Genomic DNA, 25909 nt, shown 5'->3' on the forward strand with positions numbered 1-25909 from the left:
AATCTGACTCAAACTAACATACATATTCATAAGTCTTCAAGAGCCAAATAAACAAAAATAAATACAGGTCATAATTTCTTGAGGCAATGTAGTGGTTCATGTACTGTGTGAAATACAACAGCATACATTACATCGATTACCATACTATTTATATACTTCCCCATACTATTCCCCTCACATAAATATACACATATTAGCACATTTATTGTGTTACAATTTTCACAGAATGTTTCAAAAGACAGAACGCTGACAACAGGTGGTACAATTATTTTAGTTACCTTTTGGACCCATTCATTTCTTTAACAGACCAAATAAAAATAATTAAATAGAAAAAATTACAACATCAAAAACAGAATGAAAAATAACGAGTAAATAAACCAGGTATTAAGAGTTGTCTGTACTATTTTCCTGCAATAGTTACAGTACTTTAAAAAAAAAGATCAATTGAATCTTTAAAGAGGAGCTGGGTTGGAGAGGCCTATACTGCCACCTACTGTAGTAACAGCAGAGGTGTAGGCATCCTGATAAATAAGAAGACACCTTTTTCCCTTATTTCCCAGCACACGAATCAACAAGGCTGTTTTCTAATGTTGAATTGTACCTTACATGGTGAAAAATACACATCAATTTAATTTTAAATCCCCCCAGGGGCAAACTTTATTTTTTATTTGATAGGATTCAAGCTATATTAAATCAAATACAGACAGGAAAAAAAAGGCAAATTGAAGGAGCCTCCAATGAGGCTGAAAGATGTCATCTCTACAAATAATTTACAGGAGATTTATTCCCAACTACAAAAGACTACTTGCTTTTTCAAAATAAGAAAAGCTATTCAAGAATTGACTACATTTTTATTTCCAAAAATGCACTCAACAATTTACTGGGTTCAAAAATCCATGACAAAGTGATATCGGATCATTCACCTGTATCATGCTTAATTACACCAACAGAAAATACACTTAGCGACAGAATATGGAGAATGAACAGAGCGCATCTACAAGACCCACATTTTTTAAAAATATGTAAATGAAAAAATATAAACCTTTACCATTACAAATGTGGACAGAGAAAAGCCCACCCCCGATATAACTTGGGATGATTTTAAGGCGTACATTAGGGGAATGATACATCTCATACTCTGCAAAAGTTAAATCTGAGTTAGACATTTTTATTCAAGAAAAATAAATCACTATCTTAGAAAAAGCCCATAAAAAACCTTTACAAGGTAAAGAAGATTAATTAATTAATCTTTTTCTTTTGAAAAGAGCCAACAACTACAGGTTAAACTCAAATAAAGCATACTACTTAATGGCAAATAAATCTGGTAAACATCTCACAGTACACAAAAATACATGCCAAACCAGTTATAATTTTAAAAGATACAAATGCGTTAATTAGAAACACAATTAACATCAATTTTAAAAACTTTATGAAAAGATATATAACATCTGAATTAATCCTACAGCCTTCTTGCATGCTAACCACACTGCCCTCATTGCAAAATAAATGTACACATACATATATACAATAATTTCATCCAAACTGCTCGCACGTGTCAACGAGCATTTGCATAGCCAGGCGCTAAAATAGAACTTGGTTTTATTTTTGACGCATGACACACTGCAAGTCCTACCTCTCCCATCTTCTCATTGGTTTTTAGGAGCATATACCCACGTGGGTGATTAAAACATTAACTGAGGTCCACACTCCAGTCCAGTTGGTGTTGGTAATGCACCTTAAAGTTGGTTGCCAAAAGCCATATAAAGTACACAGAAGAAGACTGAAGGAGGAGAGATTATTAGAAAACTAACTAGGTTTCCGCTTTTATCTGTGTAATAATTGTCGGTGTAGAGAACACACGATTTTGTGTGACTCAAAATGGGTGAAAATTCTACAGAGATCCAGGAAAAAAAGGACCTTGTGCATTTCAGGTAAAATAACAACCCTATGTTTATATCCCAGGATAAATTAGCAAGCAACAGCAAGCTAGCTAGCTAAATGTCCATGAATGTTTTATTTGTTTCGACAGTTGGTTCAGAGTTTTTTGGATATTTCAACCTGTGTGTCCTGATCGCGTCTGGTGTGGATGGATAAAATCAACATGCACGTAATGGCGGACGCCGGTCTAGTCAGCATGTTAGACTCAACAACACTGAAGCAACTATCAGCAGACAAAAAATGATCACAAAAAATAGAGATCACCCAAAAATCAATATTAGACACAAAACATTCGCACAGAGAAAAGCACCAGGAATGGACAGCTTTCCCATAGAATTCTATTTAACCTTTTGGGACAAAGTAGCGGCCTTATTTACACAAATAGAGCATTGGGGGCAGTAACCAAAAGGTCGCTGGTTTGAATACATGAGCCGACAAGGTCAAAAATATGTTGATGTGCCCTTGAGCAAGGCACTTAACCCTAATTTGCTCCAGGGGCGCCATACTACTATGGCTGACCCTGTAAAACAACACATTTCACTGCACCTATCTTGTGTATGTGACAATAAAACTATTTTTTTTACTTCCTAGTTCCATGTATCCAACAGTTATTTCAGTTATATTAACTTCCCAGCTGAAATAATACATTTAATAAAAATAGTATATAAATATCCTAAAGCAAAAATATACATTATCTGATTACATTTCTAATTTCCTTTAAGTGGACCACAAAAAATATAAAATACTTAGGATGCTTAATAAGTGACAAATACACTGAGTATACCAAACATTAGGACCTCCACCCCACCCTTTGCCCTCAGTAAAGCCTCAATTTGTCGGGGCATGGACTCTACAAGGTGTCGAAAGCGTTTCACAGGGATGCTGGCCCATGTTGACTCCAATGCTTCCCATAGTTGTGTCAAGTTGGCTGGATGTCCTTTGGGTGGTGGACCATTCTTGATACACACAGGAAACTGTTGAGCGTGAAAAACCCAACAGCGTTGCAGTTCTTGACACACTCAAACTGGTGCTTCTGGCACCTACTACCATACCCCGTTCAAAGGCACCTAAATATTTTGTCTTGCCCATTCACCCTCTGAATGGCACACATACACAATCCATGTCTCAAGGCTTTAAAATCCTTCTTTAACCTGTCTCCTCCCCTTCACCTACACTGATTTGAAGTGGATTTAACAGGTGACATCAATAAGGGATCATAGCTTTCACCTGGTCAGTCTGTCATGGAAAGAGCAGGTGTTCTTAATGCTTTGTACACTCAGTGTAGTTTGGATGGGCCAGCTGGGCAGGCAACTGACCAATTTTAACATAACAAATGCATGGATTTAGCTATTTCTTATTCGTTATGGAATATTTACACAATTGAAATATCAAAGTCAGTATATGACGGTCATGGCCATTCTAGTAGTTATGTCATTCCGGCACTCCAACTGTTAACAACTTAATAGTTAAGAACCCTATAACAATATGGAAGAAAATGAAACAGATTCTACAAAAACTAATTTCACTCCCAAAAAACACAACCTTATGGAACAATCCTTGGATAGCTTTTCAGAATGCACCGATAAATTGGTACACATGGTAAACTAAAGGCATAGAAACCATAAATGACTTGGTAATAGGAAATACATTTCCATGACAGAATTAAAAAGCAATTTTGGACTGACCAACGAAGATATTTTCAAATGCATGCAACTTAAAAGTTTCAAATCACGACATTTCGATTTGAAAAAAAATTGGACATCAGAGCAATTTTAAGGGAATCCTATCTGAGTCAGAAAAGGATATTCATATGATAGGTAAGATATACAAAAGGTTGCAGAGCGCCTATCTAACTGACTACCTCTTAAAAAATATAAACTATTGGAACCAAGACTTAAAAATAATTGATATTGGCACAAGATGGAGGGAATGTTGGAACATAACTAACAAAAATGTACTCTTAATCCATTACAAACTAATGTAGAGAATTGATTATACAAGACAAAATTCACAAATTCTACAACACGACAGTGTCATGTCTTAAGTGTAAAACTAACAATGACCCAATAATCCATGCCTTCTGGGAGTGCTATAAAGTCCAACAGTTATGGGCGGCGTTACAAATTTGGTGGGGACAAGTATTACAATGTAAATGTACTTTTAATCCGTCTGTCTGCATATTTCAAGACATGTCATATGAGGGTGCAGTGAGATACCCGATGGGTTGGATGATACACTTCTCGTCAATTATCTTGAAAAAACGTATACATAAAAACTGAAAACTAACCAATCCTCCATCGTTAAGACAATTTAAAAATAATATGCTTAATTATCTAAATATTGAAAGGGCATGGGCGATGGAGAGGAACAAAAAGGTGCAATTTGAGGACGTGGCAGAGAGTAGTGCAGGCACTGGAGATAGGGGGAGAACAGGTGGGACTAGGCAGGTGTGATGTCGTTGATTTTTGTGTATGTCTGTAGGTTGTCTTTTGTATATGTAAAATAAAAATCGTAAAATTTTAAAAAAAATGTTCTCTGTACTTTGTAGCTATGCGTTTTCATATACACTACAGTATATATACAAAAGTATGTAGACACCCCTTCAAATTAGTGGATTCGGCTATTTCAGCCACACCTGTTGCTGACAGGTGTATAACATCGAGCACACAGCCATTCAATCTTCATTGACAATCATTGGCAGTAGAATGGCCGGTACTGAAGAGCTCAGTGACTTTCAACGTGGCACCGTCATAGGATGCCACCTTTCCAACAAGTCAGTTCATCAAATTTCTGCCCCTCTAGAGCTGCCCTGATCAACTATAAGTGCTGTTATTGTGAAGTGGAAACATCTAGGAGCAACAGTGGATCAGCCGTGAAGTGGTAGGCCACACAAGCTCACAGAACAGGACCGCCGAGTGCTGAAGCGATTAAAAATGGTCTGTCCTCGGTTGCAACACTCACTACCGAGTTCCAAACTGCCTCTGGAACATCAGCACAAGAACTGTTAGTCGGGAGCTTCATGAAATGGGTTTCCATGGCCGAGCAGCCGCACACAAGCCTAAGATCACCATGTGCAATGCCAAGCGTCGGCTGGAGTGGTGTAAAGGTCGCCGCCATTGGACTCTGGAGCAGTGGAAACGCGTTCCCTGGAGTAATGAATTACGCTTCACCATCTGGCAGTCCAACGGACAAATCTGGGTTTGGCGGACGCCAGGAGAATGCTACCTGCCCGAACGCATAGTGCCAACTGTAAAGTTTGGTGGAGGAGGAATAATGGTCTGGGGCTGTTTTTCATGGTTCAGGCTAGGCCCCTTAGTTCCAGTGAAGGGAAATCATGTTAATGCTACAGCATACAATGACATTCTAGACGATTCTGTGCTTCCAACTTCGTGGCAACAGTTTGGGGAAGGCCCTTTCCTGTTTCAGCATGACAATGCCCCCCCCCCCCATGCACAAAGCGAGGTCCATACAGAAATGGATTGTCGAGATCGGTGTGGAAGAACTTGACTGGCCTGCACAGAGCCCTGACCTCAACCCCATCGAACACCTTTGGGATTAATTGGAATGCCGATTGTAAGACAGGCCTAATCGCCCAACATCAGTGCCCGACCTCACTAATGCTCTTGTGGCTGAATGGAAGCAAGTCCCCGCAGCAATGTTCCAACATCTAGAGCAAAGCCTTCCCAGAAGAGTGGAGGCAGTTATAGCAGCAAAGGTGGGACCAACTCCATATTAATGCCCATGAGTTTGGAATGAGATGTTCGACGAGCAGGTGTCCACATACTTTTGGTCATGCAGTGGAGGAGGCAAACTACATTGGTGGCGTTCCAGGCCAACTACATCGCAGATGTTGCGTTGCATTGCATCAACCAATGGTTGCGTGCTTCGTCATCAACTGTGGAGTTGGGCATCAGATTGCAATATCATACGATGTGGTTAGCGGATATATTAAACCCATACCCAGTTGTTGTGAGATCTGGCATGTGTCTGCAATGTAGTCAGCCTGGAACGTGACCATTGCCTTATCTCCAGTGCTTTAAGTGACTGTTAGAGCCTGGTAGAAACTAACTAGTCACCTCTCAGCACATGTCCTCTAGACACTATAAAACTTATAGAAATAAAATCAAAATATCCAGACAACAACTAGATTCTATTTCTATACATTATAGAATATTTCTATACATCACTGGGGCCAAGCTTCCTGCCATCCAGGACCTATATACTAGGCGGTGTCAGAGGAAGGCCCAAAAAATTGTCAAAGACTACGGTCACCCAAGTCCTAGACTGTTCTCGCTGCTAGCGTACGGCAAGCGGTACCGGAGTGCCAAGTCTAGGTCCAAAAGGCTCCTTAACAGCTTCTACCCCCAAGCCATAAGACTGCTGAACAATTAATCAAATGGCCACCCTGACTATTTGTATTGACCCCCCCTTTGTTTTAACACTGCTGCTACTCACTGTTTATTATCTATGCATAGTCACTTTACCCCTACCTACATGTACAAATTACCTCGACTAACCTGTACCCCCGCACATTGACTCGGTACCGGTACCCCCTGTATATAGCCTCATTATTGTTATTTTATTGTGATATATATATATATATATATATATTTATTTTTCACTTTAGTTTATTTAGTAAATATTTTCTTAACTCTACTTTCTTAAAACTACATTGTTGGTTAAGGGCTTGTAAGTAAGCATTTTACAGTAAGGTCTACACCTGTTGTATTCGGCGCATGTGACAAATAACGTTTTATTTGATAAAACTCTCCTTTAATTAATATGCCTCTTAACCTAATACTGTACTAACACCAGTTCATTATATATTAAATGTTAAATTCTGTAAATATAAAACACTTGTTGTGAAAATGTTAAACCATGATGTCAAAAAGCCTTTCATATCTTTGCAGTCCCTGCAGCTTTAACATTTTATCTGCAAGCGCATGCTGGCGCGCACACAATTACAGTGATTTTGTTTAAGTGATGGGGATTTCAGAAGTGGGACAAACCTAAAGTAATAATTCAATTAAAATGTAAGTATTACCAATTTCTGTTCTAAGATACTCCAAAACAGCTCCTAAAGAGCGATTAAACATAACCCCTTGTGAATCCCCTGTATAACTCCATCCCCTCTATACTCCAAGTGTACAAAATACAAAAGGTAACTTGATGGTAGATATTTAGAAGTAATTACTAACTAATTTGGACAGTACATTTGTTTTAATCATGGTCACAAAATGTTTTGTTGGGGGGCCCATATCTCAATTTTGCATGTACTTTTACACAGAGGAATTGTTCTAACACATTCTTGTATGCACACACATTCTCAGGTAGCACAATAAATACCAACCTAGTTTTCTTTGGCATTATGTGTGCATTATCTTAAAACATCTCCTGAATGCAAGGATTAAAATGAAACTGGAATCTAAACACATCCTGGTCTTAATTTCCACATATCATCTCCTAAAATAAGAATAATTTATCATAATATACTTTAAGCATCTACACAATCATTTATCAAGCCATGCTTTTTTTAGAGTTTCAAAAAGAGATACATTTGGCTCTATGGTGGTACATAGTGCTTTAATCAGACATGAACTGAATAAAATGACAGGGTCAGTTCATAAATGAAAGCAATAAAAATGTGCAATATTGGACAATAGCGATAAGATATTTTGCAGACTTCAGTGACAGATGACATAAAGCTTCCAGTACTTGACCTAAATGCCCCTCAAATAAGGGGACTCATAACCAAAGACACTGTAGTCCATCCAGACCATTCCACATTGCAGCTAATCCAAGTAACAATCAACAGGCCATGTCAAATCACTTGGCTGAACATAAACATAACTTGAAAATCATGACCAGCCCATCAGAACAGAACCATTGTTGCATAGATGAACTACAGTTCAATAGGGATCACTACACACCGAAGTGTAGGGTCCTTTCTTGCGCAGAACATCTGAATTAAGTTGAACGGTGGTCCAGTCTGCAGCTAACAGGCACTGCCACTCCAGAGCACTGCAACAAGGGGAATACTGGATTCCATTTCAAAGCAGCACCCTGAAACAGCAAACAATAAGTGCTCAATTCATTGGTACCCAACACCCAGATACACAATGTGAGACCTACAATGTGCTCAAGCTACTGTATTTAATGGATGCACTTTCAATCAATGACCTTGTGGGTTGAATGTTCTTAGGGGTAGAAAAGTTGCTATTCACTTGGTCCAGGGTTGCATTCCGATCCTTTACCCTTCTACCCAAAGTATACACTTGCTTACACCCCCCCATGGAGTTAAATGCATTGGATTAGCGTAAGCATGGGCTAGGGAGTTTCCCTTTTACACCAGTCCATTCCTTCTGACATCCATGAGGGGTGAAAGAGTGCACACTTCAGAGAGAAGGGTAGAGAATCAGACTACAGCACTAGCCTGCACCTCCATGTTATGTAGAAGTGTAGTACTGAGCCCATGTGTGTTGTTATACAGAATAATTTCAGATCAATAGGAGCTGAACTAAGAATGACAATAATCCCCAAATTAGATGAAATTCTGTAAAACATTGATTGGCCACTCAATGAGAAAAGGCTACAGGTACACTCCAAATCACTCCAATTCACCCCCCTTTATATCCAAGGCGACAACGGACTGTTCCATTTAGGACGCACGAATTGGGAGGAGATCGGATTGACATTTAAACTAAATCTGTTATTCCATCTGAAATGTGAAACAGAGGAGTCCTTCTCATAACTGAACAGCCTTGCATAACTGACAGCTCTGCAGACAGAGCACACTTTTAAGTCAAATGTTTAGTTAGCATGGATTAATTATGTCACAGGGAGTTTAGGTGGGACTGTTTGATGATGTCACATAGAATGAATCCCTGTGTAAATTCTTCAGCTCTGGGAAGATTGCTCAAGGGCCCGCTATACTATACGACTCATCCAACTTCATAGATACTGAGAACAATGAACCCTCCAACCCCAATCAGTTCAATCACTTCTAGTTGGGCCCTTTCTCAATGTTATCATAGAATTCTCAACTTAACATTTCACTTCAATTTACCATTGTTTAGGGTAAGATAAAAACAATTGAGATTAAAAACAAATTAATATTGAAGAGTTGCCTCTAAACCGGATGCATTTGAGAAAGATCTCGTTTGTACTCAGTGTGACTTTTAATAATCTTGGATGTATATTACCTGTATCAGGTGAATTTAGTGTTGTGCAACTGAAATCCTCCTGTGTGCAATGACTCCACATATTGCAGAGCACTTTGCATAGAGGTCAAGCAGTAGCCCTCCTCTCCAATCAGATACCTGAGATAGAGAAGAACCGTTAGAACTCTCTGCACCATCATTGTACAATTTACAGACAGATCAATAAAAGAAAATCAGCATTGCAGATTGAGTGATTGAATACCAACACCTGATATTTTATTAATTTATTCCATTTTGCTCTTAACAACAAATCAACGCTCACATCATTCAATCACATTTCCTTCTGAGGATTATCATAAAGATGGTTTTATGCAACAAGTTTCCTCCTCATATCCGACCATACCATGACTAAACAAGGCAAATGGTCCAGTAAAACAATAGGTTTTTTCCTGGCCCATCTGTATGTAAAAGGGGAGGGAAGAGCAGATTCGTGGGGAGGATGAAAAGGCAGGATAGTAAGCAGGGTGGAGGTTTTCTTAAGGGAGCAGTGAAAGGCCTGAGCCTCAAGTCAACTCTGGGTGACCTTAAGTTAATGAGACCAAGACACGAGAGCAACTCAAGCCAGGGCAATGTGTGTGTGAGAGTGAGTGAGAGAGAGAGGGAGAGAGAAAGAGAGATCGAAAGATATCTATCCCTAAGCGTCTATGGTGGGGGTGGGCAGGGGGCTGCGTGCTTTTATAAGAATGTAAATAACATCTCCCCATCCTCTTTACTTTTTGATGAGTCATTCTGGAAATCACAGCAATAATTCCTACATGGGGGCCCACCTCTGTAGGGCCTTGGACCCAGTGAGCCCAGCCTTCCCTACACTCTGCTCTTCCAAACCACTGAGCTGCATAAACATCAAGTAGGCTTTTATTTGTATTTTTATAGGGAAGGAAAACCAAACCAGAATATCCCCACATTCCTTCATAACTGCCAATCTAACCAGCTTGTTAAAGGCTGTTTTTACTAAGATAAATAGAGCTCTCGGGTGTGGTCTGAGCTGACACGCAAGGGGACCCTGATACAGACTAAGCCAGAGGGTGACAGTCTCCAGAGTCAGGAGTTGAGATTGGAGGGGGAGAGTAGCGTATCGCAGGTGCAATGGAGTTGGGGACACGTTTTCTGTGAGGTGAACTTGGCTTTAAGTGTGTGTAAATTGGAGACCTACCCTTCATGAATGAACTCCTCCAGGGCAGCACACTCTGACACCAGCTGAGGCAGCTCACAGTGCAGAGCCACATAGGAGAGGATGGGCAACAAGTCATCTGCCCCACTGACAAAGAAACAGAAGAGGAGGATTTGTTTAACAGAAAACCAAGTAATAACAAACAGTTAAAAACGAAATCAAATTCCATTTGAAATGGTTGTGTTAGAATATCAAGTGTTAAAAAAAGTATTATCTGTTGTGGTACACATTTCCACTGATGATAATGATAGCATCCCCACTGGTCCAGTGACCCTTGTTCATCACCCATCACACGCAATCACAGATTTCTTTGCGTGAGAAGGTGGATGACTGTCCCCTTACTGACCCAGCCAGAGGTAACCAAATCCCTGGCATGCAGGTTAAAAGAGGTGTGGACCGTGTCATATAACCCAGGGCTCACACTTTACAGTTTACACCCATAATCACAACACACGAAACCACCCCCTTATTAACTGTAAATACGCACTGACACTTACAAACACATTCCTAGAACCTTCAAATGAGTGTCTATAAATTCCAGTGTTAGCATAAATATCAAATTAAGGGGCAAACGTGAAGCGTCATAACACAACCAGTCATAGACAAAGTTGACATAATTGAAAAGCCATTACAGGGTTGTTTATCTAAAGAAATCGGATCAAAATCAAAACTGAAATGGTCAATTTGAGAAAACAATCGAGATATTGAAAAAGAAAAAAGACAAAGTGAAGAGAGAAGTAGAGGAGTGTGAGGGAGAGAAAGAAAGCGAAATTGGAGTTGGTTCAGACAAAAGAGGATGGAGAGGACAAAATGAGCCCCACCTGGTCAGAAACAAAAGAAAGAACGAGACTAACAATGAATGAGGAAGTTGGCTGCAGACGTGTGTGTGTGTGTGTGTGTGTGTGTGTGTGTGTGTGTGTGTTTGTAAGAAGGAAACTAAAGTGACAGGAAAAAAGGGAAAATGCATTGATAATGTTCACACATGCGTACTGCATTCATACTTTTATGTGAACACTTTTTAAAGTAATTAGTGAGAATAATGGTCACATTGAACCCATTAATTCTGCAGTCCCAAACTGACTCCTCAGAATAGGAAGCACTTCTTTCAATAATGTTGGAAACCTTTTTCTTAAATTGAAACACTCTGAACCTTAAGAAGCAATGGAGAAAAGATATTCCCCCCGAAAAAATTTACACTGTTGGAAACAGTATGCCATGTCCAAAACCAAACAGCACCCCAAAATATCTTGACTAGACCTAGCTGACTAAACTCTACTCCATGGTGAAGGAAGTTTCTGATGAACTCCACTAACAGAGTGGAGCAGAGACCAGGCTTTGTGGAATTCAGCTCCGACTACATCAATACAAGGAGACAGATATAGAGCATGAGCTTTTTTCTCAATGCCCCTAACAAACATTAATATGAGAGAAAATGAGCGAGACAGAGATTTGTTTTGTTGGTCCTGGGTTGGGGGGAGCATGGAATTGAAGCCCACATCCTCCAACAGTTTAGTTTTAAAGGCGCCTTGTATAAGCTCCTGCAATGGGCCTATGATGCAGACAGCCGTTTACTGGATGTCATTTAGGTAGCTTGTGGACTGGCTCTTAAATGTTTGTGATCTACCTCATCAGTTTCCTGCCTACACTAGCAAACCTCATTAAATCCTCAAGTAGCAGACCCCTAAATCAAGCAAACAACCCAGTAAACTTCCTCACTATATTACTCCCCCCACCCCAACCTCAAGCATGACTTAGCATCTACACTCTGTATTCCTTCAGTAGAGCTGCTTTCCCTCCCACGGCTCCTTGGCTAGCTGGGACCTGCCTGGGTAAGTTCCAGACAAGGCGACCCACTTTGAGGGTCGGCCAGGATGGGGCACTCTGCAGGGGGCAGTGATCCTTGGCCAGACCCCTGCTGCGCCTGGCCTTAGTGAGCCCTGATGAAGTCTGACAAGGCGACCACTGACTGAGGAAAATTATATTAGGATACTCCCCCACCCCCCCCCCAAAAAAACGTCTGTACCGTAAGTCCTAGTCTTTATAAAAGCACAAACAGAAGAATGGGGGGAAGAAATTTTGAAATATAAATAACTTTATTTGAAATGTGAGTGAGTGAGAGTGAGAGAGACCTGAGAGGGAAATCAGCATGGTCCAGCACGTGTGAGCATGTTCATATCCATAAAAGCAATGTTGTAGTATTAGACTCACATGGCTGCTGTTTTGGATTCCGGCTCATGAAGGCAGCAGTAGTCCTCAGCACAAGCACATATCAGACGCAATGTCCGAACTGCAACAGAACAGCAAGCAAAACAAAGGTGACTAATAGATAGGCATATGGAAAATATCAATAATTAGACCAAACAAGTCAATTCAGCTTCCAGCCTGTCTAAAATAAAGAACATTGTGTACTGGATGTTATTGTGCCAGAGAGACATGGATTTCCCCCCCCATGGCATTCATTCAGCACAATAAACAATGGTGCTAGTAGAGATCAAATGCTTCCCTTGTATGAGCAATGTGAAGAACACTTCCCACACTATCATTGTCCAGTGAGGGTTTTAAGGGGCTCACTCACCAATGCACTCCAGCTTTCTCTGGGGACAGCAATCTCTGCACAGCAAGCGAAGCTCCTGCACTGCTGATTCATAGGGGTAGGAACCATGCAGCACAACAGGGTCCTGGGGGTACAGTTTCGATGCGACACCAACGTCACCAGGTGAGGCGTCCTGATACAGCCTCATACTGGACTCAAAGGACAGCTCCCTCTCTCTGTGGACCTTCCTGCATAGTCCAGCCAGGACACACAAAGATACAAGGGGTTACTATGACTAACCAACAGGTTTTGTGACATGATTGACACCAGCTGTCATACTGAACTACTTTCTAAATGGACAATAGATTGAATAGATCAACAAATGGTTGCACAACAAAGTTGTAACAGGTCTAGTAATCATCTCACTGCACTGATAGCATAATCAACAATAGAAGAAGAGGGAACAGTTTCTACTTGTAGCCTACTGACGCCATCTACTGACCACTGCCTGACATCCGACTCATTTTGCATACAAGAGATTTCAATCATCATCATCGCTGTCATTGTAAATAAGAATTTGTTCTTAACTGACTTGCCTGGTTAAATAAATAAAATAAAAATCACAAAATATGTGCATGTGATCAGAGCAGCAAAATACAGCGTTGGACTGGGTTTTAGTATAATGGCCATTAAAAGTGTAATTTAAGAAGTCTTATCAAACAGTGACTGTAAATTAAAAGACTAGAAAATTGTAATAAAGCAAAACGGAAGGGATGATGAGACTTGAAGCTGCATTACCTGAAGAGGACCAAAAGAGGGCTCCAGAGGGGAGTGAAGAAGGCTTCCTCTATGCTGGCCACACACAGGTCCTTAGAACTGGCCGTGTTCAGACACTCAAATGAGAGCAGACACAGAGACAACAGTTGATCTGGAACCCACAAACAAATATGTTCATTAATTTCGGTTGATATGTTTTCCATTAGAGAACACATCCCCTTGACATCTTTGTAAAACATTTCCTGATAAAGTGAGGTTTACTACTAACCAATGGCAATATGGATGTCCTTCACTATAGCCTTCAGGTGCTTTTTGAGAGCACGCATCTCCAAGTCCTGAACGAGGGACTCCTGATCCAACTGTGATGGTTCAAAGGTCATGTTAGGGTCCCTATGAGAGGGGGCCCGATCCAGCTGTGTCAGGAACTGCTCTAGATCCTCAAACAAATTCTCCCTGTCCAGAGTATGGGGCTCATCACTATCCAACTCCTCCTCGTTGGCATTATGGTCGTGGGAGGAGGAGATATTGAGAGAGGCGTCGGAGGACAGACTGTGACCCGTGCCAGATTTTGACACGTTCTGATGAGAGTCTGAAATCAACAAGCTCTGAGCACTGCGGGAGGGTTTCATGGGCAGGGCAGGACTTGCAGGTAGACTCTTGCTCACGATTGGATAGAGCCTGTTGTAAACTCTGTACTGGAGACTTTTCAGTAGCTTCATCACAGGGTGGTCTGGACAGCTAGGATACACAGAGCACACAACACAGAACAATACAAATTACTCCTCTATTCAAAAGGAAATTAAGTAACATTATGTTTGGCAAGATTTATGACTGCCTTGTGATGCCTCGTGTTCAGTACCTGAGAAGACATGAAACAAGGCCAGAGACCAAGGTGGCATCATCAGGATTTTTCTTGAGTTTGGCTTTCCAAAACTTGGGCCAGTCCTGTAAGTCAAACACATACACAGGATGAGGACAACTCGACAGCAGTCACTTAACCAATAACCTTCTCATTCTCTGAAAACAAACACTAAAGTTCACTTATCAACACAAAGGCTTGTCAAGTTGTCACTGAACTCTGAACTCACATGATCTTGTTCATATTCCAAAATATTTGTGTACAGAACACGTTGTTCCTGTTCTTCTGCAGTAATTGTTCCAGATGCGGCAAACCTCCTGCATACAGCACAGACACATTACTAATCTGATATATGGATGTAACTGGAGCTCAGCTCCAAGCACCACTTCAATGACTTTCATTCATACTACATATCAGAACACTTAAATCATAGGTGGATGTAAATTGAGTACTCAATGAAGGGAAATGGTTCGGGAATATTCGATACTTAACGGCAAGTACACAACTATTGGCTTTCTGTTCTGATTCTAATCCCTACAAAGTTATACTTCCGTTAGCCTGTAAAGCCATACAACTGTGATGTGTACTGAGCTCTACTGTCAGAGGGGATGAATGAATGCTCACCTGTTGGCCTCCTCCTGCAGCCTCAGTCTCCTTTCCTCCATCTTCCTTTGGAGCTTCACACACATTAAGGAAACCTTCCCAAATGTCCACTGGATATAAACATAATATAGCAGCTCACCCCAAAGCTACATGCCTACCACCATGGGCAACCAATATTATTCATTATCTCAGAAGGTGTTTACTTTCAAACAACCAATAGGTCAATCACTATAATAGATGATATAACCCTTTAGGGTCCTCCTTGCGTGGGCTGTGGGGGTGTCCGGTACGCCAGTGCATGAGATGTCTGGAATGTGTGTTCCAAGGGTCACACGTAAGGCTCCTTGAGCCCTGATACCATCATTTGGATCCTGGTTTACTCAAGTGGATAGTCTTACCCAATAACCCCTAGACTTATATAATAACAAACTGACCCCGAAAGTCTAGCCTGTTGAGTCAACAACTCACACCAAATTCTTCCGCTGCTCTGTCATTCGCTACATACTTTAGTCTGAGACTGCCATCATTAAAATCGTTTGTGATAACTAGGGGCGTTGTACAAAACAAAGTCATCAGCGATTGGATCGTCTCAAACCAATCATTGTATCAAAGCCAATGACACATTTTAAAACCACCGCTTTACCCACATGTTCTGGCTCCAGCCGAACCCACAAATCAGACGGCCCCAAATGTGTTCGCATTCGGTGAAGGGTCGTGGAGGTCCTCAGATCCAGACTCATTGCGGAGAAGAAACTAACGTCCGTGGGCGTGGCGTAGCGTTTTGCTGGAGCATTGAGGCTTGGTAGCCAGGCAACCGAAAGTCCACATTAAATTACAGAAACGAAGGATACAGCATCTTGCCTGGCCTTGGCAATAATCAGGTTCTCCATCATCTGCCTCTGAAGAGAGAGAGTCTGCAATGAAAGAAAATTAATACATGCATGTCAGATATCTCACACACAATGTAATTAGTAAATAAGACAAGTAATATTTTCCAGGAGGCAGAATTCTTGTTGAAAGGTAAACATAAAAGTTATTATCACCTCAACACTACAACCAGTATTAGCCTGAGGTCGGCTAACTGCTGGCCAATTGCATTATATATGGCTTATCAGGGTCTGAACAACGAAACGTCATAGTTTAAGGGTTGTCATTGATTGCACTCTTGAGTAGGCTACTGGAGAAGTCACTACTAGTCACCCTGCGAGTACATACGCGGAAGTCTGTGCTACATCTCTTACTGCGCGAAACGCATCATTGGAACAATTAAACTACATGGATATAAAAAAAAGTATGTGGACACCATTTTGTCATTAATATGGAGTTGGTCCCCCCTTTGCTGCTATAACAGCCTCAACTCTTCTGGGAAGGCTTTCTACTAGATGTTGGAACATTGCTATGGGGACTTGCTTCCATTCAGCCACAAGAGCATTAGTGAGGTCGGGCACTGATGTTGGACGATTAGGCCTGGCTCGCAGTCTGCATTCCAATTCATCTCAAAGGTGTTCGATGGGGTTGAGGTCAGGGCTCCGTGCAGGCCAGTCAAGTTCTTCCACACCGATCTCAACAAACCATTTCTGTATGGACCTCGCTTTGTACACGGGGGCATTGTCATGCTGAAACAGGAAAGGACCTTCCCCAAACTGTTGCCACAAAGTTGGAAGCACAGAATCGTCTAGAATGTCATTGTATGCTGACTTCCCTTCACTGGAACTAAGGAGCCTAGCCCGAACCATGAAAAACAGCCCCAGACCATTATTCCTCCTCCACCAAACTTTACAGTTGGCAATATGCATTGGGGCAGGTAGCGTTCTCCTGGCATTCGTCAAACCCAGATTCGTCCGTTGGACTGCCAGATGGTGAAGCGTGATTCATCACTCCAGAGAATGCGTTTCCACTGCTCCAGAGTCCAATGGCGGCGAGCTTTACACCACTCCAACCAACGTTTGGCATTGCACATGGTGATCTTAGACTTGTTGTGCGGCTGCTCTGCCATGGAAACCCATTTCATGAAGCTTCCGATGAACAGTTCTTGTGCTGACGATGCTTTCAGAGGCAGTTTTTCGATAGTGAGTATTGCAACCGAGGACAGACGATTCAGCACTCAGCGGTCTCATTCTTGTGTGGTCTACCACTTCGCGGCTGAGCCGTTGTTGCTCCTAGACATTTCCACTTCACAATAACAGCACTTACAGTTGACCGGGGCAGCTCTAGCAGGGCAGAAATTTGATCAACTGACTTATTGGAAAGGTGACATCCTATAATGGTGCCACGTTGAAAGTCACTGAGCTCTTCAGTACGGGCCATTCTACTGCCAATGTTTGTCTATGGAGATTGCATGGCTGTGTGCTCGATTTTATATACCCGTCAGCAACGGGTGTGGCTGAAATAGTCGAATCCACTCATTTGAAGGGGTGTCCACATACCTTTGGCCATGTAGTGTACCTTCACAAATTCCTATAGTATTTTCCAGTGAGACCGCAGATCCATGTGGCCGTTATGTCGCTAGAACATTCTTGGCATCTAAATCGTGGAATCTTTTTTTTTTTTTTTTACCTACTAAAACGCTTGGGAACGAAGTAAAAATAGTGTTGACATGACAATGCGACCAGTGTCCCTTAAAGTGCCCCCGAAATACTGACTATTATTTTTATTTATTTTTACCCCAACGTTCTCTCCCCAATTTCGTGATATCCAAATTGGTAGTTACAGTCTTGTCCCATCCCTGCAACTCCCCTACGGGAGAGGAGAAGGTCGAGGAACATGCGTCCCCCGAAACACGAACCTGCCAAGCCGCACTGCTTCTTGACACACTGCTCGCTTAACCCGGACGCCAGCCGCACCAATGTGTCGGAGGAAACTCCGTCCAACTGGCGACCGTATCAGCATGCATACGCCCGGCCCGCCACAGGAGTCGCTAGAGCACGATGGGACAAGGACATCCCAGCCGGCCAAACACTCCCCTAACCCGGACGACGCTGGGCCAAATTGTGCGACGACTGGGTCTCCCAGTCGCGGCCGGCTGCGACACAGCCTGGGATCGAACCCAGATCTGTAGTGACGCCTCTAGCACTGCGATGCAGTGCCTTAGACCGCTGCACCACTCGGGAGGATGTATACTCACTATTTCTGAGAAGAACATTTGTTTCGGTTTTATGACTACCGGTATGATAAATTAACACAAGGAAGAAAAAACTGCACGCTGTAGTTTTTATTCTGACCGTATCTTGCCTCAATCTCTAACCTTCACGGAGTCACTAATCCTATTGATTCAACTGGAAGGTCAGGATCCAGCAAACGCGCCAAATAAACGCCAAACGTACCTGATCACCTTGAAGATGAAGGTGCGTGACCGAGGTCAAATTAGTTTTAGCCTATATTGGATATTCAGTTCTCTCGTCAATAGCTATTGAACCAAGCATAATAATAATAATAATAATAATAATAATAAGCCATTTAGCAGACGCTTTTATCCAAAGCGACTAACAGTCATGCGTGCATACATTTTTTTGTGTGTGTATGGGTGGTCCCGGGAATCGAACCCACTACCCTGGCGTTACAAGCACCGTGCTCTACCAGCTGAGCTACAAGCATGCCATGACTATGAAGATGGTATACTCTGAATCAGGGGTGGAAGGAGAACAATCCACAGCTTAAATAAATAAATAAAATATTTCAGATTTCAATCTTCAATAGCTCTTACACAAAGCATGCCATGACTATGAAAATGATCTATTCTGAATCGGGGAGGATGGACAGAAATCCATGGCTTTTTGTTGTTGTAGAATAAAAAATAAAAAAATATAATAATCTGCATTCAATTTTCAATAGCTCTTAGACAAAGCGTGCCATGACTATGAAAATAATAATCTAACCCCCCCAATTAATATCCATTATGATCTAATGTTACCTCGGTAGGGGCGTGAACCTTGTATGGATTTGCAGGCCACTAGTCACGTGCACGCATGTGATTGTGCTTCAATGGAAAGCCCAGAGTATTCTATTTAACAAAGATAGATACAGGAGTCAATGATGTACACTTGCATCCAGCATAAATAATTAATTATCTTCTTTCCATGTTATCAGTCGACTTCATTTGAAGCTGGTTTCTGCTGGTCTACATATAACATAACAGGGTCACAGAACTGAGGGACATCATTTAGGTGGAAGAAACATGAGGCTGAGCTCTTCTTCTCTGATAGAATGGTGTTCGCACTAATTTAACGTGCATGTCGCTACCTACTTTACGGGTAGTGAACTGGATACTTTTTTTATCCATTGCGGAATGGTTAAATAAAACGACATCACACAAAAGACAAAATTTGATAAATAAAAAAAAACATCCCACTTCTTCAGTCATAGTCCAATCCAAATCACATCCCTACACAGGCTCAGGGGCCTGGGAGTGGGGGGGGATAATCTTCAGTCAGTATTCCCTGCAATGTTTCAGTTGTTAATTCCTGAATACCCAAATACCTTCCAGCCGCAGATACAATTATGTCCAGTTTCTTGTACTTCTTGTTCGATTGGGCAGTACAATTAATCACTTGCACAATAAACGCCACAAAATCCACCTCCTTCACTAACAATGTATCTGTATCCTTCAACTGGTGAACGACCTGCTGTACAGCCCAGATCCGTGCCACTTCAAACTCCTTCACCCTAGCAAAGCACTCCGGGAATTCGGCAACGTGATTTCCACCACAATTGCAACTCCGTAGATCATCACATTCTTCACCAATATATTGATTTCGTCAGAACACACTTGATACATTTTGCAATTTCGGCACTTCACAAACGCTCTTACTGCGTATCTTACGTATCCCAGCTTCACATGAGTAGGCAGATACTTCTTCAAACATCAGTAAAACCGATTGACTTTCCTCCTTCTTTCCATCTACTACACGGTTTAGGCGACATGCTTTAACCACTCCTGGAATCTTCTGCATAATATAACTAACCACAATGTCCAAAAAGACTCCAGATATAACACCTTTTATCGGTGCTGAAGAACTGTAATATCCAATGTTTCTCGGTGTCGTGGCTGAACAAGGACAATATACATCTAGCTGGTTTTTCTATGAATCAGCAGGACAGAACGGCAGCGTCGGGTAAGCTCAAGGGGAAGGTGTGTGTGTCTTTGTTAACAACAGATGGTGCGCAATCTCTGATATTAAAGGAAGTCTCGAGGTTCTGCTCGCCTGAGTTAAAATACTTAATGATAAGCTGTAGACCATAAGATTTACCAAGAGAGTTTTCATCTATATTTTTTGTAGCTGTCTATTTACCACCACAAACCGATGTTGGCGCACTCAACGAGCTGTATAGGGCAATAAGCAAACAAGAAAATGCTCATCCAGAGCCGGTGATTTTAATGCATGAAAACTGAAATCTGTCTTACCTCATTTCTACCATCATGTCACCTGTGTAACTAGAGGTGAGAAAACTGTAGATCACCTTTACTCCACACACAGAAATGCATACAAAGCTCTCACTCGCCCTCCATTTGGCAAATCTGATCATAACGCTATCCTCCTGATTCCTGCTTACAAGCAAAAACTCAAAACAAGAAGTACTAGTGACGCGCTCAACACAGAAAGTCAGATGAAGCTGATACTAAACTACAGGACTGTTTCGCTAGCACCTGGATTCATCCGATGGCATTGAGGAGTTTACCACATCAGTCTTCATTAATAAGTGCATCGACGACGTCGTCCCTACAGTGACCGTATGTACAAATCCCAACCAGAAGCCATGGATTACAGGCAACATTCACACTCAGCTAAAGGCTAGAGAAGTCGCTTTCAAGGAGTGGGACACTAATCCGGATGCTTATAAGAAATCCCGCTACGACCTCAGACGAACCATCAAACAGGCAAAGCTTCAATACAGGACTAAGATCGAATCCTACTACACCGGCTCTGACACTTGTCAGATGTGGCAGGCCTTGCAAACTATCACAGATTTCAAAAGGGAAACCCAGCCACGAGCTGCCCAGTGACACGAGCCTATCAGATGAGCTAAATGCCTTTTATGCTCGCATTGAGGCAAGCAACACTGAACCATTTGTGAGAGCACCAGCTGTTCTGGACAACTGTGTGATCACATTCTCTTAAAACAGGTTAACATCACAAGGCTGCAGGGCCAGACTGATTACCAGGACACTTACTCAGAGCATGCGCTGACCAGCTGGCAAGTGTCTTCACTAACATTTTCAACCTCTCCCTGACCCAGTCTAATACCTACATGTTTCAAGCAGACCACCATAGTCCCTGTGCCCAAGAACACCAAGGTAACCTGTCTAAATGACTATCGCCCCATAGCACTCACATCTGTAGCCATAAAATGCTTTGAAAGGCTGGTCATGGCTCACATCAACAACATAATCCCAGACACCCTGGACCCACTCCAATTCGTATACCGCCCAAACGGATCCACAGATGAAGCAATCTCTATTGCACTCCATACTGCCCTTTCCCACCTGGACAAGAGGAACAGCTATGTAAGAATGCTGTTAATTGACTACAGCTCAGCGTTCAACACCACAGTGCCCTCCAAGTTTATCACTAAGCTAAGGATCCTGGGACTGAACACCTCCCTCTGCAACTGGATCCTGGACTTCCTGACAGGCCGCAACCAGGGGGTGAGGGTAGGCAACAACAGCCGCCAAGCTGACCCTCAACACGGGGGCCCCTCAGGGGTGCGTGCTTAGTCCCCTCCTATACTCCCTGTTCACCCACGACTGCGTGGCCGTGCACGACTCCAACACCATCATTAGGTTTGCTGATGACACAACAGTGGTAGGCCTGATCACGGACAACAATGAGACAGCCTATAGGGAGGAGGTCAGAGACCTGGCAGTGCGTTGCCAGGGTAACCACCTCTCCCTCAACGTCAGCAAGACAAAGAAGCTGATCGTGGACTATAGGATACGGAGGGCTGAGCACACCCCCATTCACATCAACAGGGCTGTTGTGGAGCGGGCAGAGAGCTTCAAGTTCCTCGGTGTCCACTTCACTAAGGATCTATCATGGTCCACTCACACCAATATAGTTGTGAAGAGGGCACGACAACGCCTCTTCTCCCTCAGGAAGCTGAAAAGATTTGGCATGGGCCCTCAGATCCTCTAAAAGTTCTACAGCTGCACCATTGATAGCATCTTGACTGGCTGGATCACCGCGTGGCATGGCAACTGCATGGCATCTGACCGCAAGGTGCTACAGAGGGTAGTGCGTATGGCCCAGTACATCACCGGGGCCGAGCTCCCTGCCATCCAGGACCCCTATACCAGACGGTGTCAGAGGAAAGCCCTAAATATTGTCCAAGACTCCAGCAACCCAAGTCATAGACTGTTCTCTCTGCTACTGCACAGCAAGCGTTACCGATGCACCAAGTCTGGAAACAACAGGACCCTGAACAGCTTCTACCCCCAAGCTATAAGACTGCTAAATAGTTAGTTAAATAATTAACCAAATAGCTACCCGGACTATCTGCATTGACCCTTTTTGCTCATCACATACACTGCTGCTACAGTTACTGTTTAGTATCTGTCCTGTGGACTATTCACTTTATTCTTAGTTATATGTACTGATGGGTTCTGACTTCTAAACTTGAAATATCCTTATTGATGTTACTGAGGGAGAGGGGAATGCAGAAAGTTTACATTCTGTCAGAACATGTTATTGTTAGATATTAGGTATCTTATGGAGAGGAGAAGGGCCACAGTCTGGTTTCAGTTGTTGGGTTGTAATTTGAAATACTTGCTACACCAGAAGTTAATGGTTATATGTAGGAGGAATGGTGGGCTTGGAATGTTACTAAGTAAGGGAAATGGCTTTGGTTGGTTGCGGTCACTGATAAGGTTGGATAGCTGTGGATTAGTGAGGAATGGGGGCCGAGGTCAGGTCACATGAAGGGAGAAGGAACAGTTTATTACCCACATCACTTAACTCCTGCCTAGCAACAAAGATGTAATGTTTAGAGAAAAGGAGGAGACTCTGCCTAAGGTGGGGTATAAATACTTGTGCTGGTGGGAACATGTCTTTGTCTTATGCAGCTGTGTGACCCAGTGGGTGAATAAACTTGGATTGAGCTTTTTCTAGTTGTCCGTTAGGTTCTAAATAAACAGAGTAAAAACTAACAGTACATATCTACTCAATTACCTTGTACCCCTGCACATCGACTCGGTACTGGTACCCCGTGAATATAGCCAAGTTATCATTATTCATTGTGTATTTATGATTACTTTTCTAATATTTTCTCTATTTTCTTTCTCTCTGCATTGTTGGGAAGTGCCCGTAAGTAAGCATTTCACTGTTAGTCCACACCTGTTGTTTACGAAGCACGTGACAAATAAAATTTGATTTGATTGCGCCGAAAATAAAAAGCTCTCCATTTCAGATTTTGATCATTTATAGAGCCACAATGCCTTCTCCTTCTGCTCTTTTGAGACGCAGGAAATCAAAACAAAACCACTCCTGATCCCTCTGACTGACTGCCTTTCTTAATGCCTCCTTTAAAATCTTTGTGACCTCAAATGGATCATTGTTGATGAATTGCACTCCTACCAGGAACCGAAGTTAGTTTACAACTTTGCTCTTTTTGCTCCATTTTCGTTATCACCGTCTTCCATTCATTCTCAACGACTTCACTCAAACGCGCGCCATCAGAATCAACCAGCACTTCCACCATCTTCCCTCCTGAAGAGGGAAGATGATTTTATACCAACATCAGATGGTACTCGTGTGTGTGTGTGTGTGTGTGTGTGTGTGTGTGTGTGTGTGTGTGTGTGTGTGCGTGCATGTGTCTCAAACGTACAGTATATGTAGTGAATATAACAGCGGTGTGGATTTCACAACCTTTCTGCTTTACTTTGTATTAAACTGGGATAAATTGAGGGATCTTCTTAGTAAACTGGCTGCCATTTTCATTCTGAGTTTAATACTGTGTGTCATATTACAGTAGAACAACAAAGCAAAAAAGAAAGGTTGTGAAATCCACATAGCTGTTAAATCCACTACATAAAAGTTTGACACACACACACACATTGTTCAACTCAATGTGGTGTGTGGTGTCTGTTTGGTACAAGTGACATAATAACACACAAACACAAAGACTGACCAGAGATGTCTTCTGTGTACGGGCCTGAGCAGGGAGCAGTCGGGCCAGACGAGCTTCATAATTTGCTTTCAACTTCTGGTTCAACCGTGATGCCTCCTCTATGGGTGTAAGCTCCCTTTCATATACACAAAAACATTTTACAAAATGTTTAGTCACATGTTAACAAAGGTTTAAAATGTAGCAAGTCTACGACTGGGGTGGGCATACAATGTGCATTTCAGTTCTGTAGTATTAAAATACTCTGCACTAATCAACTCTGTATTAAAGGAGTTACATGTACAATTTTTGCATTGTAATTTCAGAAAATGTCCATAATATACACTGAGTGTACAAAACATTACGCCTCTTTCCATGAGGGACTGACCAGGTGAAAGCTATGATCCCTTATTGATGTCACTTGTTAAATCCACTTCAACCAATGTAGACGAAGGGGAGGAGACAGGTTAAAGAAGGATTTTAAAGCCTTGAAACATTGATTGTGTATATGTGCCATTCAGAGGGTGAATGGGCAAGACAAAATATTTAAGTGCCTTTGAACGGGGTATGGTAGTAGGTGCCAGGCGCACCGGTTTGAGTGTTTCAAGAACTGCAACGCTGCTGGGTTTTTCACGCTCAACAGTTTCCTGTGTGTATCAAGAATGGTCCACCACCCAGAGGACATCCAGCCAACTTGACACAACTGTGGGAAGCATTGGAGTCAACATGGGCCAGCATCCCTTTCGGCACCTTGTGGAGTCCATGCCCCAACGAATTGAGGCTGTTCTGAGGACAAAGGAGGGTGCAACTCAATATTAGGAAGCTGTTCCTAATGTTTTGTACGTTCAGTGTATCTGCAGTAATAGCGGAATTTGATTCACAAAATTGTAGCCTTCCTATTTCACAACAAAAGATGGTCTGCCTCTTGTTGTCAAATGGGAAAGCTGCACCCTCCCACTCTTCCATCAGCATCATGCAGAGGCTTGGTAATGTGGGGATCTTTTTCTTGTAACTGGATGTGATACCTAGCTTAGAAAGAATGCATTAATGATTAAACATAAAAGGTTTGTACTGTACTGATTTAAATTGTTTAACCTAACAAGCTGTGATTAATGTGAGGAGCTGTTTTAGGGAGTAGGGGGAGATAAGAACTGCCTCTTTGTTGTCTGTGAACCGTCCAAGGACGTAGGTAGAAGGAGTACAGGGGAACAGTGTCTATGGGTGATGACTCTACAGGTTGTGATGATAACAAACTTATGCCTGGCAACAGTGTGCAACAGTGGAGCGCCAAGGGGCTGAGACCAGCCTGTGCGCCAACGATTGGCTGAGTAAGTCTAAACCGCGCTCAGTCTCTACTCTGATTGGCCAGCAGGGAGCGGGAACTATCTCGGTCAGAGTATTTTAAGAAGAACTCATAACAATGGCTTAGTTCTCTGAGTGCCCTGCGTGGTATTTCAGTGGACCCGTATATACGAACATCATATTTACCATTGAAGTGGTTTGCATTAATTAAAATACTAGTCTATTTTAGAAGACGTGTATTGACCTCTTTTGTTCCAAATACCAGATTTGAATTGACGCAACTTAACAGTAATCTCCTCAGGAGCAGAATCAACAACGGCAGACTTGGGTAGTAGAATTCTCTCTGCCATTTATTTTAATGTCAGTTTATGAGACAAAACAAGTATAGTGTAGAGAATCATTGTACCATC

General features: G+C 42.2%; 1 protein-coding gene across 2 annotated transcripts in view; it reads right to left on the reverse strand.

Annotated features, from left to right (window-relative positions):
• Positions 1–7143: 7143 nt before the first annotated feature.
• Positions 7144–25909, reverse strand: part of vps9d1 (VPS9 domain containing 1) — a 31198-nt gene continuing 12432 nt past the window's right edge. For both annotated transcript variants that reach the window (XM_041837284.1, XM_041837283.2), the window contains 12 exons: positions 24222–24336; positions 15953–16015; positions 15123–15175; positions 14728–14815; positions 14499–14584; positions 13908–14377; positions 13661–13790; positions 12905–13110; positions 12538–12616; positions 10312–10416; positions 9141–9257; positions 7144–8001 (listed from right to left, as the gene is read on the reverse strand). In XM_041837284.1, coding sequence (XP_041693218.1) covers positions 9146–9257; positions 10312–10416; positions 12538–12616; positions 12905–13110; positions 13661–13790; positions 13908–14377; positions 14499–14584; positions 14728–14815; positions 15123–15175; positions 15953–16015; positions 24222–24336 — 1507 coding nt within the window. In that variant the 3' untranslated portion in view covers positions 7144–8001; positions 9141–9145. The remainder of the gene's footprint in view (positions 8002–9140; positions 9258–10311; positions 10417–12537; positions 12617–12904; positions 13111–13660; positions 13791–13907; positions 14378–14498; positions 14585–14727; positions 14816–15122; positions 15176–15952; positions 16016–24221; positions 24337–25909) is intronic.

This window comes from Coregonus clupeaformis, chromosome 19, assembly GCF_020615455.1.
Source record: "Coregonus clupeaformis isolate EN_2021a chromosome 19, ASM2061545v1, whole genome shotgun sequence".
NCBI classification, from domain to species: domain Eukaryota; kingdom Metazoa; phylum Chordata; class Actinopteri; order Salmoniformes; family Salmonidae; genus Coregonus; species Coregonus clupeaformis.